A 15,362-nucleotide genomic window follows, 5' to 3' on the forward strand; every position below is an offset into this window, starting at 1 on the left:
AATACTACTAGAGCTAAGTAGAAAGATAAACAGCAATATAATGAGGCGAGCAACCTCCACACCCCCAATGACTGTATTAGACAGATTGCCGGGACAAAAAAATAAACAAAGAAATCTTATACTTAAATTGGACTCTAGAACAAATGGACCTAACAGACATTTTAACGACCTTCCACCCAACAACCTCGGAATATATGATTTTCTCACCTGTGCATGGAACATTCTCCAAAATAGACCATATGCTAGGCTACAGCAGCAAAGCAAGTCCCCAAAATTTTAAAGCTTAGAAATAATATCAAGTATCTTATCAGAACATGGTGAAATATAACCATAAATCAATATCATAAAGAGTTTTCAAAACTATCCATATACATGAAAATTAAATGACCTACTTCTGGGTGATTTTGAATTAAACTAAAAATCTTCTGCACAGCAAATGAAATAATAAACAGAGTAAACAGACAAACTCAGAATGGAAGAAAATATTTGCAAACTATGAATCTGAAAAAGGACTAATATCCAGAATCTACAAAGAACTGAAACAACTCAACAAGAAAAAAATAATAATAATAATCCCATGAAAAAGTGGGCAAAGGATATGAAGAGACATTTTGCAAAAGAAGACACGAAAATGACCAAGAAATATGAAAAAAAACTCAATATCACTAATCATCAGAGAAATGTGAATTAAAAAAATGAGTTATCATCTTACATTAGACACAGTGGCCACTGTCAAATAGTCAAAAAATAATAAATGTTGGTGACAGCGAGGAGAAAGAAGAATGCTTATACGCTGTTGGTGGGAATGTAAATTAGTACAACCTCTATGGAAAACAGAATGGACATTTCCCAAAGAACTAAAAACAGAACTACCATTTCATCCAGCAATCCCACTACTGTGTATCTACCCAAAGGAAATCAATTATTATATCAAAATGATACTCAGACTCATATGTTTATAGCCTCACTACTCACAGTAGCAATAATATGGAATCAAACTAATTGTCCACCAACAGATGATTGGATAAAGAATATGTGGTATAGATATATGCCATAGAATACTACTCAGCCAAAAATAAAAAAAGAAAAAGAAAAAAAGAATAAAATCATGCCTTCAGAAGCAACATGTATAAAACTAGAGGCCATTATTTTAGGTGAAATAATTCAGATTCAGAAAGTAAAATCCCACGTATTGTCACTTATAAGTGAGAGCTAAATAATGTGTACACAAGGACAGAGAGTGCTGAGTAATAGACATTGGAGACTCAGAAATGTGGCAGGATAGCAGGAGGGTGAGGAATAAGAAATTACCTAATGGGTGCAATGTTCACTATTTGGGTGATGAATACACTAAAAGTACAGACTTCACCGCTATGCAATATATCCATGCAACAAAACTGCATTTGGACCGTCTAAACGTATAAAACATAGAAATTAAAATTTTAAAAATAAAAGAACACATCATAAAACACCATGGAAATATCTTAAGAAGTTAAATTTATAATAGAACTGGGGAGGATCCCGAGAATAATGATGATATAATATCTGTCATTGCAGAGTCAAGGATAACTTTATTTAACTGAAACTAAACAACCTCAAATGATTTCCAGTTTCATCATGTTTATAATTCTTGATGACTGACATATACATCACAAAAAGGTAAATTCTCATCAAAGATTTATCAGTGAAGATGTATGCACTAAGAAATTAATTAAAATTGGTATTTTTGTTTAATGTAATCAAGGAAAAAGAACCCAAAATAGCATTTCTAATATATGTTAAGTTAGAAAAAATATAAAAAACACATAATTAATATATTACAAATAAAGAAAACAAACCAAGATATATTTTCAAGGTCACATGGAAAGGCAAATTCTAGGTATCCTGAATATTTATGTTAACATAACAATTTTTGTTATATGTACTATTTATATCAATGTTTAATAAATTTGATAATTATTCTGATTCAAATAAGAAATGTGTAAAATTATCTCTTACATGTTTATAATTTTTAAAAATCAGCAACATTACTAAATATTATCCAAAATATTATTTTTCTTATACAGAATCCTCCTTTCTTGCTAATTTAGAAAAGTACAAGCTAGAATTCACTAATTAGAATCAAACTAAAAAGAAAATTAATTACATCATAACCCGCCAGGCGCGGTGGCTCACTCTTGTAATCCCAGCACTTTGGGAGGCCGAGGCGGGCGGATCATGAGGTCAGGAGATAGAGACCACGGTGAAACCCCGTCTCTACTAAAAATACAAAAAATTAGCCGGGCGTGGTGGCGGGCGCCTGTAGTCCCAGCTACTCAGAGAGGCTGAGGCAGGAGAATGGCGTGGACCTGGGAGGCGGAGCTTGCAGTGAGCCGAGATTGCGCCACTGCCCTCCAGCCTGGGCGACAGAGCGAGACTCTGTCTCAAAAAAAAAAAAAAAAAAAAAAATTACATCATAACCTCAATTATTAAAATACAACTAAAAAATTAGATTTAAAATTATTCTTAAAAGTAATGTCATAAAATAATAACTACAGAAATTTGCTTTTGTGTTTGTTTTAACGAGTTTTGCAGATTGAGAAAATCACACTTGAATGAGAATCACTGAGATTTCTCTCCTAAAAGTCTATACCAATCTTCTACATAGCAATTCTTTTTTTTTTGTATGTGTGTTTGTTTACATATTTTGTGCTAATTTTATATAAATTCTCTCTGTAGTAATACTGTGAAAAGCATTATCTTAAAAAGAAAACTTAAGATCTTGATTATTGGGTATTATTCAAATGCTGTATTTATATAAAGGTAATAACTTACTAAACGTGATTTAGAGAAGAATGTGAATGGACACTCCATGAATTAGAAATACTTTTCTTCATCTAAAACTCAAAACCCTGAGTCCTAGTACTAGATATGTGAAATGTTAATATGAATTTTTAACTCTGAGATACATACTCCTTATTTAGCTTATGTGCTCTGTAATAAGAATTCCGTGGAAAGCTTTCCACAAAGAAGAGACCTCCTAGGACACTTGAAATATACTCAGATATCTGTCAATCCACATGCAGTTTTCTGTTACATGGCTGAGAGAAGAATATTTGAAAAGAATACTAAGCTGGTATTTCTTCGTTTAATGTTTGGAGGCCTGTATTATACTAGCAAATTCCTAGTTTTGTGTTCAAATGATCCTAAGTCTTTGTACAATTTGCAATAGAAAGACATTTTCTACATCAGCTTCTGCTGCTATGTCCGCCACTCCAACTTTCTCTCCTTCTGGTTTTCATTTCATGTCTGGTGATTGGAAAGACTATTGAAGTAATATATTCACAATTTTGTGTTCTTTTTTGAAGAAGACCCCTCAAAATTGTAAAAGCTTCTGGCTTCATAAAACCTAAATTTACCTATCATCACAGAAAAGAAATTTATGATTCTCTTAAATTAAGTCTTCCCCTTTCAATTACAACAAAACTCAAACTCTTTATGGTCCATGCCTACTCTTCCAATGTTATCAAATGTCTCTCTCCTCCACTAAATCCAGGATTCAGATTTTATGATCTTTGAATTTTATTAAAAAGGTCAAGTTCTTTGCTGCCTCAGCTGTTGCACATACCCTTCTCACTATAATGAATGGCTTTCAACCATTCTTTGCATAGATGACTTCCTATGTGAAACAGATCTCCAGTTCCTTCCCTCCTATTTTCTATCTCAATTATTGGATTTTCTATTTCTCTGAACACAGTGATCCATAAAATATATTTTAAATATTTTTATTACTTGGATATTTGGCTTATTTCTTTTTTGTTTTCCACTCTCTTATATTAGAATAAAATCTCTGGATAGGTAGACCTGTGCTTGTGTTTTCACCATTTTCTCCTGTCCTATGATAGGTGTTTACAACAGCTGGAATGAGTCAAATTTAACTGGACCTTTGACACTGCTTTTCATCTACAATGTACTCATTCTCTTTCTCAGCTGCAACTATTTCAAAACTTTTCTGTTCTACCTAGTACTCTTCCTCCTCCTTCGCCCACACACTATTCAATCTCAGATGACCATGTCTCATACTTCAAAACAGAATCCATCAGCTTCTACCATTTTCCAACGTTACTGCTCATTTTCCTTCCCATCTCCTGTCACAAAGTTGTAAGCAGTCCTGTTGTCACCTGTCACAAGGTTGTAAGGAGTCCTGTTGCCACCAAAGCACAATACCTCCACAGTAGCTGTGAATCCCTTCCCCTCGCATTTTCTCAGGGCAACTATGTAAGTCATGTGTTCAGCCTCTGCAGCTCCCCTTTTGCTGTATCTGCTCTGGTGTCTTACATCTTTTTTTTTTAATTCTCCCTTCAGTGCACAACTTTCCTCAAGCAATATTCTGATCTTCCTATTTGATTCAAAGCCAGAATCTTGAAAGACTTATGTCTACAGTCTGTATTGAATGTCTTGCTCATTATTTTTATTGGCAGATTCTATGTAGGGTCTGTCTCTTCTACTCTATTAAAAACCATTTTTGTTACGCTTGTCACTGGCCTGTACCTTACCTAATCCATCACAATTTCTGAACAGAACATAGTAACTACATTAGAAATATTTGTCACTTTGATAATGATAATAAGGTAATTAAATTACAACTTCTTTGACTTTATTATATAAGGCACTATGGCAATAAATATTTATAAGTATTTTAGTCTGCTAACCAACATGATCCTTTGAAATATTAGAACTCTTTGTAAATATTGTGACATTTTATCAGCAAGAAAGAGTCAACAAAGCTTCAAATAGACTTGCTGTGTTGACCAAAGATACATGCCTAGCAAGTAGTGGAATTAGAATTCAGACAGGATGACTTATTAAGCAATCTGTTACACTCCCTTTTCATTAATAATTTCCATATTTTTATGTCTATGGCAACATTCTAGATTTTTTCTCCTGTTTCTCTGGGTCCTCCTTTTTTCCCCATTTTCTTTACTATCTGTTCCTCTTTTGTCTTATATGTAAATGTGGTAATGTTTCAGGGCTTCATCTTGAGCTCTTTGCTCTTTTCATTCAGTATTCTTATCCAATTTAGTGTCATCATTTATATGATGATACTCCGAAATGCATATCTCCTCTCTAGATGCATATCCAACTCCGCAGTTCACATAACCAGTTTTGGTTTTCCATTGGTGACTCAATTATAATGTGTCCAAGTCAAAAGTTGCAACAGCCCTCTCAACATGCTTTCTATCCAGTCAGTATCATTTTACAAAATGATATTGCCATTTACCTACATACTTGTGAGAAAACAATTAAAAACAAACATGTGAGTCCCTTGATCTCACTCTTTTTCACACCCAACATTTAGTAACATCACCTGTACTTTTCATCACCAAAATGTTTTCCAAATCAGCCTTCTGCTCTGCACCTCCCCTATCATCAATCTCTCTCAGTCCCCACACTTTCTCACCCTACCTGGACTCATTGTGTCGCCTCTTGCCTACAACAAGTACAGCATCCAGGAAAACAATCCAACAAAACTAGAAATCAAATTATACCATTCCTTTTCTTAAAACTCTTTTATGGGTTTTCATTAGTTATAAAATGAATCCGAATGATATGATGCCCTGAGCTGATCTGGATAATTGTTTCCTTGCCTCCCATCTAGCCTCAGCAGGCTAGACTCTGCTTTACCACCTTGAAATATATTGTTTTGTTTTTACAGCTTTGCACATATTTTTCTTTGCCTTGGAACACTCTGCATATACTTGTTTTCCCACAGAGTCCATCCTTCTAACCCTGAAAAATAGATGGCTGATTGGGAAACATAAATGAGATTCATGTAAATGGTCTTCAGAACTTGTCAAATTTAGAAAATAAAGAACTACACTCAGAAAGTACAGAAATTAACACACAAGATAGAAGATGTAAAGTAGAAAGTAAAAAAAAAATTAGCTGAGGAAGTTGTAACCAACTATAATTTTGGTAATGAGTGCTAGGTTCTAAATAATTTGGAATCTTTTATTTAGGGTAACAAAAGCAATTATACTATAATCACAAATCTGGAGGTAATATTAATTTAATGCAGCATTTTAGAGATATTTTCAAAACTCCCTTCTTTTCCCAGGTGTCAAATCAGGAGATACCTTGATTTTAATCAACATTCCTTAACAATTCCTCTACATAATTCAAATTTTTAAAATTGGAACACAGATTTATTTTCATTTTGAAAATGAATTTCTGAACAACCAGTACTTACCATAACATATGGGTAAATCAGACCAACCATTGTAACCACACACTATGGAACCAGTGGTGCTTCCATTTGTGCTTTCATAACCATCATGGCATTCATAGTCTAATATGTCATTCAGCTTAAACCATGTGATGTCATTTTTAGCTCTGGCGTTCATAAATACTGGCATATCACAAGATTCTAGTGCATAAAAAATTTAGAATGTCATTTCTAATATCATCTAATAAACAATCTGAGTATTTCCCATTCTAAGAAGAAGCAGCTTTATTGATTAGATATACTAATAAATAAGTACTGTACAAAAATAATCTATGACTGGTGAGAATTTATTGTCGTAAAATAGTTGCCAAAAGTGAAAGTCTATGTTTCTACACAACATTTTTTTCATTGCTTAAGCCCCAAAACATATTTTAAAAACATTTTTCTTAATTCATTTATACTAAAGCATTTATGACAATGCTAGTAATAAAACAGGCCACTACAGGTGTACATTACTTTTTTAAAGAAAATCATAAAAGAATTTTGTAAATTAAGAGTCCAGACTAATTCGTAGTTGAGACATATGTAAAAAGGAAAAAAATGATTGAAAAGATGAATTCCTATGTTATACAAGACATTTTCTCTTTAATAATAAGAAAATCTTAAAAAGAATAATTAATAAAAATTTAGTATAAAATGAGCTTTTTTATGAGGACTAACATTTTTTGTAAACTAGACCTCATATTAAGCACAGACATTAAAAAAATGAAAACAGTATACATGAATATCTTAAATATTCACTTCACTTAACATGAGTATATTAAATATTACTTCAAATATATTACTGAGAGGCAGGAGGATCATTTGAGATTAGGAGTTCGAGACCAGCCTGGCTAACATGGCAAAACCCTGTCTCAACTAAAAATACAAAAATTAGGCGGGCATGATGGCGGGTGCCTGTAATCCCAGCTATTCAGGAGGCCGAGCTAGGAGAATCACTTGAACATGAAAATGGAGGTTGCAGTGAGCCAAGATCATGCCACTGCACTCCAGCCTGGACGACGACAGAGCAAGACTCCATCTCTCTCTCTCTCTCTCTCTCTATATATATATATATATATATATGTATATATAGCTATATGTATATATATCTCTATACATAGAGATATATATACACACATATATATACACATATATACATGTGTATATATATACATGTATATATATACATATATACATACATATATGTATACACAGATATACATATACATATATATCTATATGTGTATATATATCTCTATATATAGATATATATACACACATATACATATACATATATACATGTATATATACATATATACATATATGCATACATATATATGTATACACACATACATATATATCTATATGTATATATATATCTCTCTATATATAGATATATATATGTATACACACACACACATATATATATATTACTGAGTGGTTTTGCAAAAAATAAGACAAATTGAGCCAATTGTTCCTAGAAAATTTTCATAAATATCTAGATAGTGTGGCAGGGAAATCTTCATAAATATCTAGATAGTGTGGTAGGAAAATCATGCAATAGACCGGAAATTGGTACCATCTAGGAATATTTTGTCTCTCTACTACCTAAATATTTATGAAAAATTTCAAAGAGGGAAGATATTCAGTATTAGACATATCCTACAGTGTCAAATCTACAAATTATAGAGTTTAAATTATTTTGATATTATGCACTATGCATCCATATCTTCAATAAAAACATGACTTTTACATCTAGGAGTAAAGACTTTGATGTAAAAGGCTAATCATATAAAACAGATATATATATAACAGTCATAAAGCTCTCAGCTAAAGCAAAATCAATTTAAACCAGAATACACATAAAGCTCCCTAACTTGTTTCTGTAACACAGAATGCTTTAGAGTAAGAAAAGCCTGAATGGAAAGACAGACTAATATTTGAGTAATTAATGTGAAAAGGAAAAAAAATTGATGTTTGCTTTGTTCCTGTAGGTTTTTTTTTCTTTTCTTTTCAAATGAAATTATATCAGCTCCCACAAAAAGACTAAAGTTAGTAAACTTTTTGTATCATCTGGATAATCAATACAAACATAATAAATTACTTACTAATGCATGTGGGTTGAGCTGACCATCCATTTTTCCCACATGTAATTGATCCTGATGTTTCACCGTCTGCTGTTACATATCCTAGTTTGCATTGATATTTTGCTTTTTTATTTAAGGCATATGTATACTGAGATTCAGAAATAAACCCATTCTCAATATCTATACTTGATTTGGAACACGTTTCTAAAAGGGAAGAGAATGAGAAAAAGATAAGCGTATGTTCAATAACATTTTATAAGTATTTAAATAATATGTAAATATAAAAAATAATGAGTCATTTGTAACTGAAAACCTGGATAATCATAAGCATTCAAATACTTAAGTCAAGGAAAGTAAGTTCAGCTTTGCCGAAGACATTACATCAAGACTCTTCATCACTTTTTGAAACAAGCCTCTGTTTAAGACACTTACAATTATTTCTAAGAAATTATTGGAAATCTGTTTGTCTAATGGATTTGGAATTCTATAGCATGTCAAAACTCAATAGATAATGAGTATTATTTCTTAGGACTTTTTAATCTTGCCTATTTTAGATCTTCTGGCAATTCCAAATCTCATTTAGCCAATTGGAGTATATGAGATCCCGTGATGATCTTAGAAAATCTGCCGAAATAATTGTCATAGCCTTGGCTCCAAGAATTTGAAATGTCATTCTTATTGTGTGCTTCAAAGTAAATGGACATGTGGAGTTCAAAGAAGATGAGGAACAGATTTATTTATCTTGAAAGGCCAAAATGATGATTCCTCAAATTATGTAGAACTTAACTTGAAAGAGTGGAAGTTACTGCCTCTGTAAACTGATGATAGAAATTACTGTCGGTTCCTAGGTTGCTTCCCAGAACTCAGCTTCATTTATAAATAACTCATGGATAAGGAGAGAATCAGAAGAGGAAACATTAAATATTTTGAATTGAATGATAATAAAAACATATTAAATAAAACTTGGTGAGATGACACTCAAGTAGTCCTCAGAGGGAAATTTATCATTATGTAGCTATAAAAGAAAAGAATAAAACTGAAAATAAATTATTATTTATAATAAATTATAACAAAGAAAGCAGACAAAATCCAGCATGAGTATAAATTTTGAAACAAATCCAAATACGAGCAGAAATCAAGTAGAAAACAAACAGTAGAGACAATTTAAAAGGGTAAAAGGCCAGGCAAGAATAATCAAGTAAAACAGAGTTCTAGCCACAAATAAGGAAATGGAACCAAATAGATGAAAATAACATTTTCAGACATTGGAAAGCAGGGAGCAACTAATTTCAGAGAAAAAGTCACAATGAGATGAGTTCCATCATCAAAGTGACTTTATGCTGGGAGAAATTTTCCAAACAGCAGCACGGAGAAGGAGAATTCAAGCAGAAAATGACACACTTGCTGAGTAGAAGAAACAAAACTCAGTGTTCCCAAAGAAGATGAGGTAACTAGAATCTGCAGGAAACAGAGTGAGAAAAGAAGAAACTATGGAGTGAAAGGGCTCTACAAATTTCCACAGCAACTCCCTAGATTATTTGGCTGAATATTGACACTCTGGAGAGTTGAGTAAAACTCCGCAAGAATGGACCAAGGATACCTATCAGCTGAAGAACACTACCAGAGAACAAAAAAGTAAAGGATTCCCAGAGCACACACAACATGGGGAGATATTTAAATGGAATCAATCAGAGTAGAAAGACTCATTCGAACATCTAGGTCATTTAGTGGAGTCATTTAGTGGAGACATCAGGAGCAAATCTGAACAAATTATCTCTGGGGTTTACCCAGAGGCTAGAACTGGGACACAGTTCTAGCCTCCCTAAACCAGCTTTTTAAAAGCTTAAAAATAAGCCTTGAAAGAACTAAGTTGACCCATAACAAACTTAGACTTAAAAAAAATTAAAACAAGTAATCCTTGGAGTCTCACAGATGTACAAACTTGAGAAGTTCCAAAGCTGCTTCTCTTAGCCAAAATACAGAGTGGAGTTAAAAAAAAAATCCACATTTTGGCAATAATACTCTCTTCACACCTCCCTCCAAAAATCACAGTAAATCTTTTATGGAATACTCACCCTACTCCAGCCAAACACTGATTGATATACTACATATCAAAAGTTGTGAAATGGCACTAGAGCAGTAGGAAATAAATTGGTGTCACTAAATACCTGGGATAGAAAATGACGGTGTTCCACTTCAATAACCTTAGCCTCTACCATTAGATATTAGAAAAAGTAGAAAAAATTAATCTCAAAGTAAGCAGAAGAAATACTACAATAAAGATCAGAGATGAAATAATAAAGAAGTAAATATGTATTTAAACAAGGAAACCAAAAGCTTGTTATTTTAGATCTCTATAATTGAGAAACCTTTAGAGAGACTAAATCAGAAAAAAATGACACAAATTGCTTATAACAGCAATGACAGAAATGACATCGTTATGGTTTTTACATATATTAAAAGAAAAATAAAAAATATTCTGAATAATGCCATGTCAATAAATTCAAGAACTTGAATGAATTAAAAAATTACTGAAGCCACAAACTATCATAGCTCTCTCAAGAAGGATTAGGTAGCATTAATAAATTCTGTCTATTAAACAAATTGCATTTTTAGTTGAAGGATGAAATACAAAATATTTAGTTATAAATCTAGTAAAATACAGGATCTGTATGCTCAAAATCACACAAAAACTAGTGTAAGATCGTATGATCTTACTAAATCAAAGGATATATAATGTTCATGTACTGAAAAATTTAATACTATTACATATCAGTTCTCCCCAGATTCATCTATGAATGTGTCCCAGTTCTAGTGAATAACCAAGCACAATGTTTTGCACGTATGAACATGCTGATTCTAAAGTCATATGGAAAGGTAAAGGGGCTAAAATAGCTAAACAATTCTTCAAAAGATAACAGAAGTTGAACAACTCACATTACCAAATTTTAAGACTTAAAAAAAGCTACAGTGAGTAAAGGATCTCGTGATACTGGTTAAAGGATAAACACGCAGAAGAATAGAAGAGAAAATGGTGTCCAGAAATAGACTCACATGCATGGATCGATCCTATAAATAGCTTCTATTCTATTTTGTTATAACACTATCAGTTTCACGTGTCCACTGTTTAGCAATAGACCAATACGCTGAGACAGTAGGGTTTGCAGCAAAGAAAGGCTTTAATCAACACAAGGGCACCAAACAAGGAATTGGGAGGATTCTCAAGCCCCAGATCTGTTCTGAGAAGGGACTATGTGCAAGAGACCTTAAGGGGATCATGGAGGGTGAGGGGCTAGAAAATTTGGGTTGTCAATTGGTCAGGGTAAGGGGGATGAAGTCACCAGGATGTGGAACCTGCATTATTTCCTGAGTCAGCATTTTACTGGGCTCCTTAGACCAGCTGATGTTTGTGTGTGTGTGTGTGTGTGTGCGTGTGTGTGTGTTTGTTTTTTGTTTTTGAGACATGGTCTTGCTCTGTTGCCCAACTGGATTTCAGTAGCGTGATCTCAGCTCACTGCAACTTCTGCCTCCCAGGCTCAAGTGGTCCTCCCACCTCAGATCTCCTGAGCAGCTGGTACTACAGACCTGTGCCATAATGACTGGCTAATTTTTTAATTTTTTGTGAAAATAAGGTTTTGCCTAATTGACCAGTATGTTGGTAGGTTTTTTTTTTCGTATGCAGAACCTAAAGGAGAAACTCATGCAGAAAGATTATCGTCTCACAATGTCTCAGATTTTATCTATAGAAAGGAAAAGGACCAAAAGGTCTTGTGACAAAGGCTTCTTTATCCTAGGGTAGTAATCACTGACCAGTTACAGAGAAGCAGGACAAATGGAAAGCTGACTTAGTGATTACTGCTGATTTTCCTGAAAGCATAGTTGAATTTTTCCCCCTTAATCAATTTCATATGACTTTCCTAGGGACAGTTTCAGTTCCTCCCAGGCTTGATCCCTTCTCAACCCTGAGGTGTAACGGCTAATATGGTATGAATCGGGCAATGGCCATTCTAGCTTCTTTTTGCTGACAAGGTGCACAGTGAGTCAGGATTAGAGGAATGAAACCGTCTTGTAACAACCTGCAGGTTGTTATACCCAGCTTAGGGTGCTGCATGAACATGTTAGTACTTCAGTCTATGGTTTTATTGTAATATTTAATTGAATAGCAGCCTATGATGTAAATTATAAGCCCTATAAACAGAATCGTGAGCTTGAACTTTAAGAGCCCTTGAAAAATGGACTGGAAAACATGGAGTATGCAGGGGGAAAGCTCAAAGAACTAGTCAGACATAGGGTCTGTGGTAGAGACAAATGGTCTCCAGCGAGACTGCTGAAAGATTTTCTTTAGCTTGGTTTTTATTTTACCAGAAGCATTGATATAAGCACAACAGGTGGTATTGATCACTATACAGACTCCTCTCTGTAACGCCAAGAGAAAATCAAGTGTAGTTCCGTTGTCAAGAACTATCTGGGCAAGTAAATTTGAAGAGTTTTCTCAGTCTTAATGTTCTTAGCAGCCTCTTTTGCAATTATTTCTGTGGTTGCCAATAAGTTTCTGATCATGTCCCAGTGAATGTATACTCCATAGCTAGGACTCGTGATGCCTAGAAGGCTCTGCCACCAGATATATTGATATACGCCTGGCAGTCCCTTTAGGAGTCTGTGGGAAAATGGGCAGAAGCTTTTGTCATTAGGATGGACTGAGAAGTATCTCAGTAAGTGAGAGCCCTCAATATACAGGTTATTGAGACACCAGTGGGCTTGTCCTAACAGAGGAGGGTCTGATCCTATGCCACAAATAAACATGTACCAAGGGGGTACACAGGTAAAGCCCTCAAGGGTGCATTTATTGATGGATTTTTTCATGGGGAATATAGACAAATGGAATTGAACTAGGGATCTTTTTTTTTTTTTTTTTTTTTTTGAGACGGAGTCTCGCTCTGTCACCCAGGTTGAAGTGCAGTGGCGCGATCTCGGCTTACTGCAAGCTCTGTCTCCCGGGTTCATGCTGTTCTGCTGCCTCAGCCTCCGGAGTAGCTGGGACTACAGGTGCTCGCCACCACGCCCGGCTAATTTTTTGTATTTTTAATAGAGACGGGGTTTCACCGTGTTAGCCAGGATGGTTTCGATATCCTGACCTCGTGATCCGCCCGCCTCGGTCTCCCAAAGTGCTGGGATTACAGGCGTGAGCCACCGTGCCCGGCCGAACTAGAGATCTTTTTTTACAGGCTCCCCATAATTTGTGTGATATTCCCCACTGTAAATATTTTTGGCATAGTAAGGAGAAACTTTTAGTTTTATTTCCCTTCTCCTAGCTGCGTTTGTCTGCCCAGTATGCCATGGGGCATGGAGGGCCTATGTAATGGAATGACTTTCCATTTATGATAGGCAGAAAGAGATTGACACATGGGGTGGTGATTTCTTGGTGTACTATTACTTGGACCTGGAAAGTAGCCATGGAAAGACGCTGGTGCAGATAGTCGTATTTGGGACATCCAGAAAGTCAGTGACAAGTATGACTAACAGAAAATGCTTATTTTGAATAGTTTGGGGGGAGTTACTGACAGATCCAACATTCTCATAAGTTTCTTCCAGTGGCAATACCTTGAAACAGTTGAACTACAGTGTTGCTATGCCTGTCTAGGCATTGTAGTAACAGGAGAGGTATAATTAGAAGTTTTAAAACAAGGTGACCATTTCTAAATTTTAGAATGTCCACATAATGAGAGGCAGGAGACTATGTTAGCATGGCATAGAATGCCTAGAAAATCTATAAGTGTAACAATTGTAATGACCAAGGCAATTATGAAGTAATATCGATAACGGTAGCAATTGTAATGATCTAGGCAATTATAATGACCAAGTAAATATATGGCTTAAGCATTCAGTAAGGCAGGGAATAGACAGGAAGGTATCTCACCTTTTTATATAAAATAATTATAATAAAAATTCCTATTATGCTCAAAGTAACTATTGTAGTAGTCAAGAGGACATATGTTTTGTCTAATTTCATTAAAGTTACTTATCTGGTATTTTTCCTCAAAATATATTTGAGGCCCATCAAAGATTTACTTATCCATTCAGATAGGGTTGAGACAGTCTCTGAAGTCGAAGTGGCCTCTCTACATTTCTTGATAGGACAAGAATCTGGCGGGGTGGGTTTTATATGGCTGTGGTGAATCCAGGGTCTAAGTCATTCAAGCTGAACAGAGGAATGAGTCACCAGTCATACTTTGCATGGCCTCTTTCACTGTGTTTTCAAGTGGTCCCCAGGATGTTGACTTTTCCTGGTCTTGAGCAGAATCCAGTCTCTGGGTTGGATGCGATGCAAGAGAATGTCAGTTGGATACCACAATCTGCTGGAACCACAAACTCGTGAATAGTAGATAAAGTACAACCTAAAGATTGTGTATATTTGATAATATCTAATTTATTTATGTGTGTTATTCCATTCCTTAGTCTGAGAAGATAACAGAAGAATGATCTCCCACGTAAAATTTTTAAAGGGCTTAATTTAGGCCCACTTTTAGGGACCACCCTTACTCTGAGCAGGGCAATGGACAGAATGTTATTCCAGGTTGTTAGTTTCTTGGCAAATCTTAGCTAAAGTTTGTTTTGTTTTTAATGGTATGATTTATCTTTTGAGTTTTTTCAGTAGACTTCAGTCTGCAGGCTGTATGAAGATTCCAGATTATGCTGAGGGCCTGGAATATATGGTGTCCTAGGCTACAGAAGTTGCACTATGGTCACACCGGATGGAGACAGGCCACCTAAACCTGAGATTAATCTTCTCTACCAAAGCTCTCATAACCTCAGACATTCTCTTTGTCTTGCAGGGGAATGCTTTTGTTTATCTTGAAAATATATCTAAAAATACAAGCAAGTATTTAAAATTTCCTGCTACCCTTGGCATCACGGTAAAATCAATTTGCCAGTCCTCTATTAGCCCTGCACCTCTTGCTTGAATCCCTGGTACTGGGGGTGGAGGACCAGTCTTAAGATTGTTCTGGGCACAAAGTAGGTATTTTTAA

General features: G+C 34.8%; 1 protein-coding gene across 1 annotated transcript in view; it reads right to left on the reverse strand.

Moving 5' to 3' along the window:
- CFH (complement factor H) overlaps positions 1-15,362 on the reverse strand; it is a 94,056-nt gene that overhangs the window by 26,140 nt on the left and 52,554 nt on the right. Inside the window, exons 10-11 of the mRNA XM_032136422.2 lie at positions 8,356-8,538; positions 6,230-6,406 (exon numbers count right to left, since the gene is read on the reverse strand). Coding sequence (XP_031992313.1) covers positions 6,230-6,406; positions 8,356-8,538 — 360 coding nt within the window. The remainder of the gene's footprint in view (positions 1-6,229; positions 6,407-8,355; positions 8,539-15,362) is intronic.

This window comes from Hylobates moloch, unplaced genomic scaffold, assembly GCF_009828535.3.
Source record: "Hylobates moloch isolate HMO894 unplaced genomic scaffold, HMol_V3 SCAFFOLD_18, whole genome shotgun sequence".
Taxonomy (NCBI): Eukaryota; Metazoa; Chordata; class Mammalia; order Primates; family Hylobatidae; genus Hylobates; species Hylobates moloch.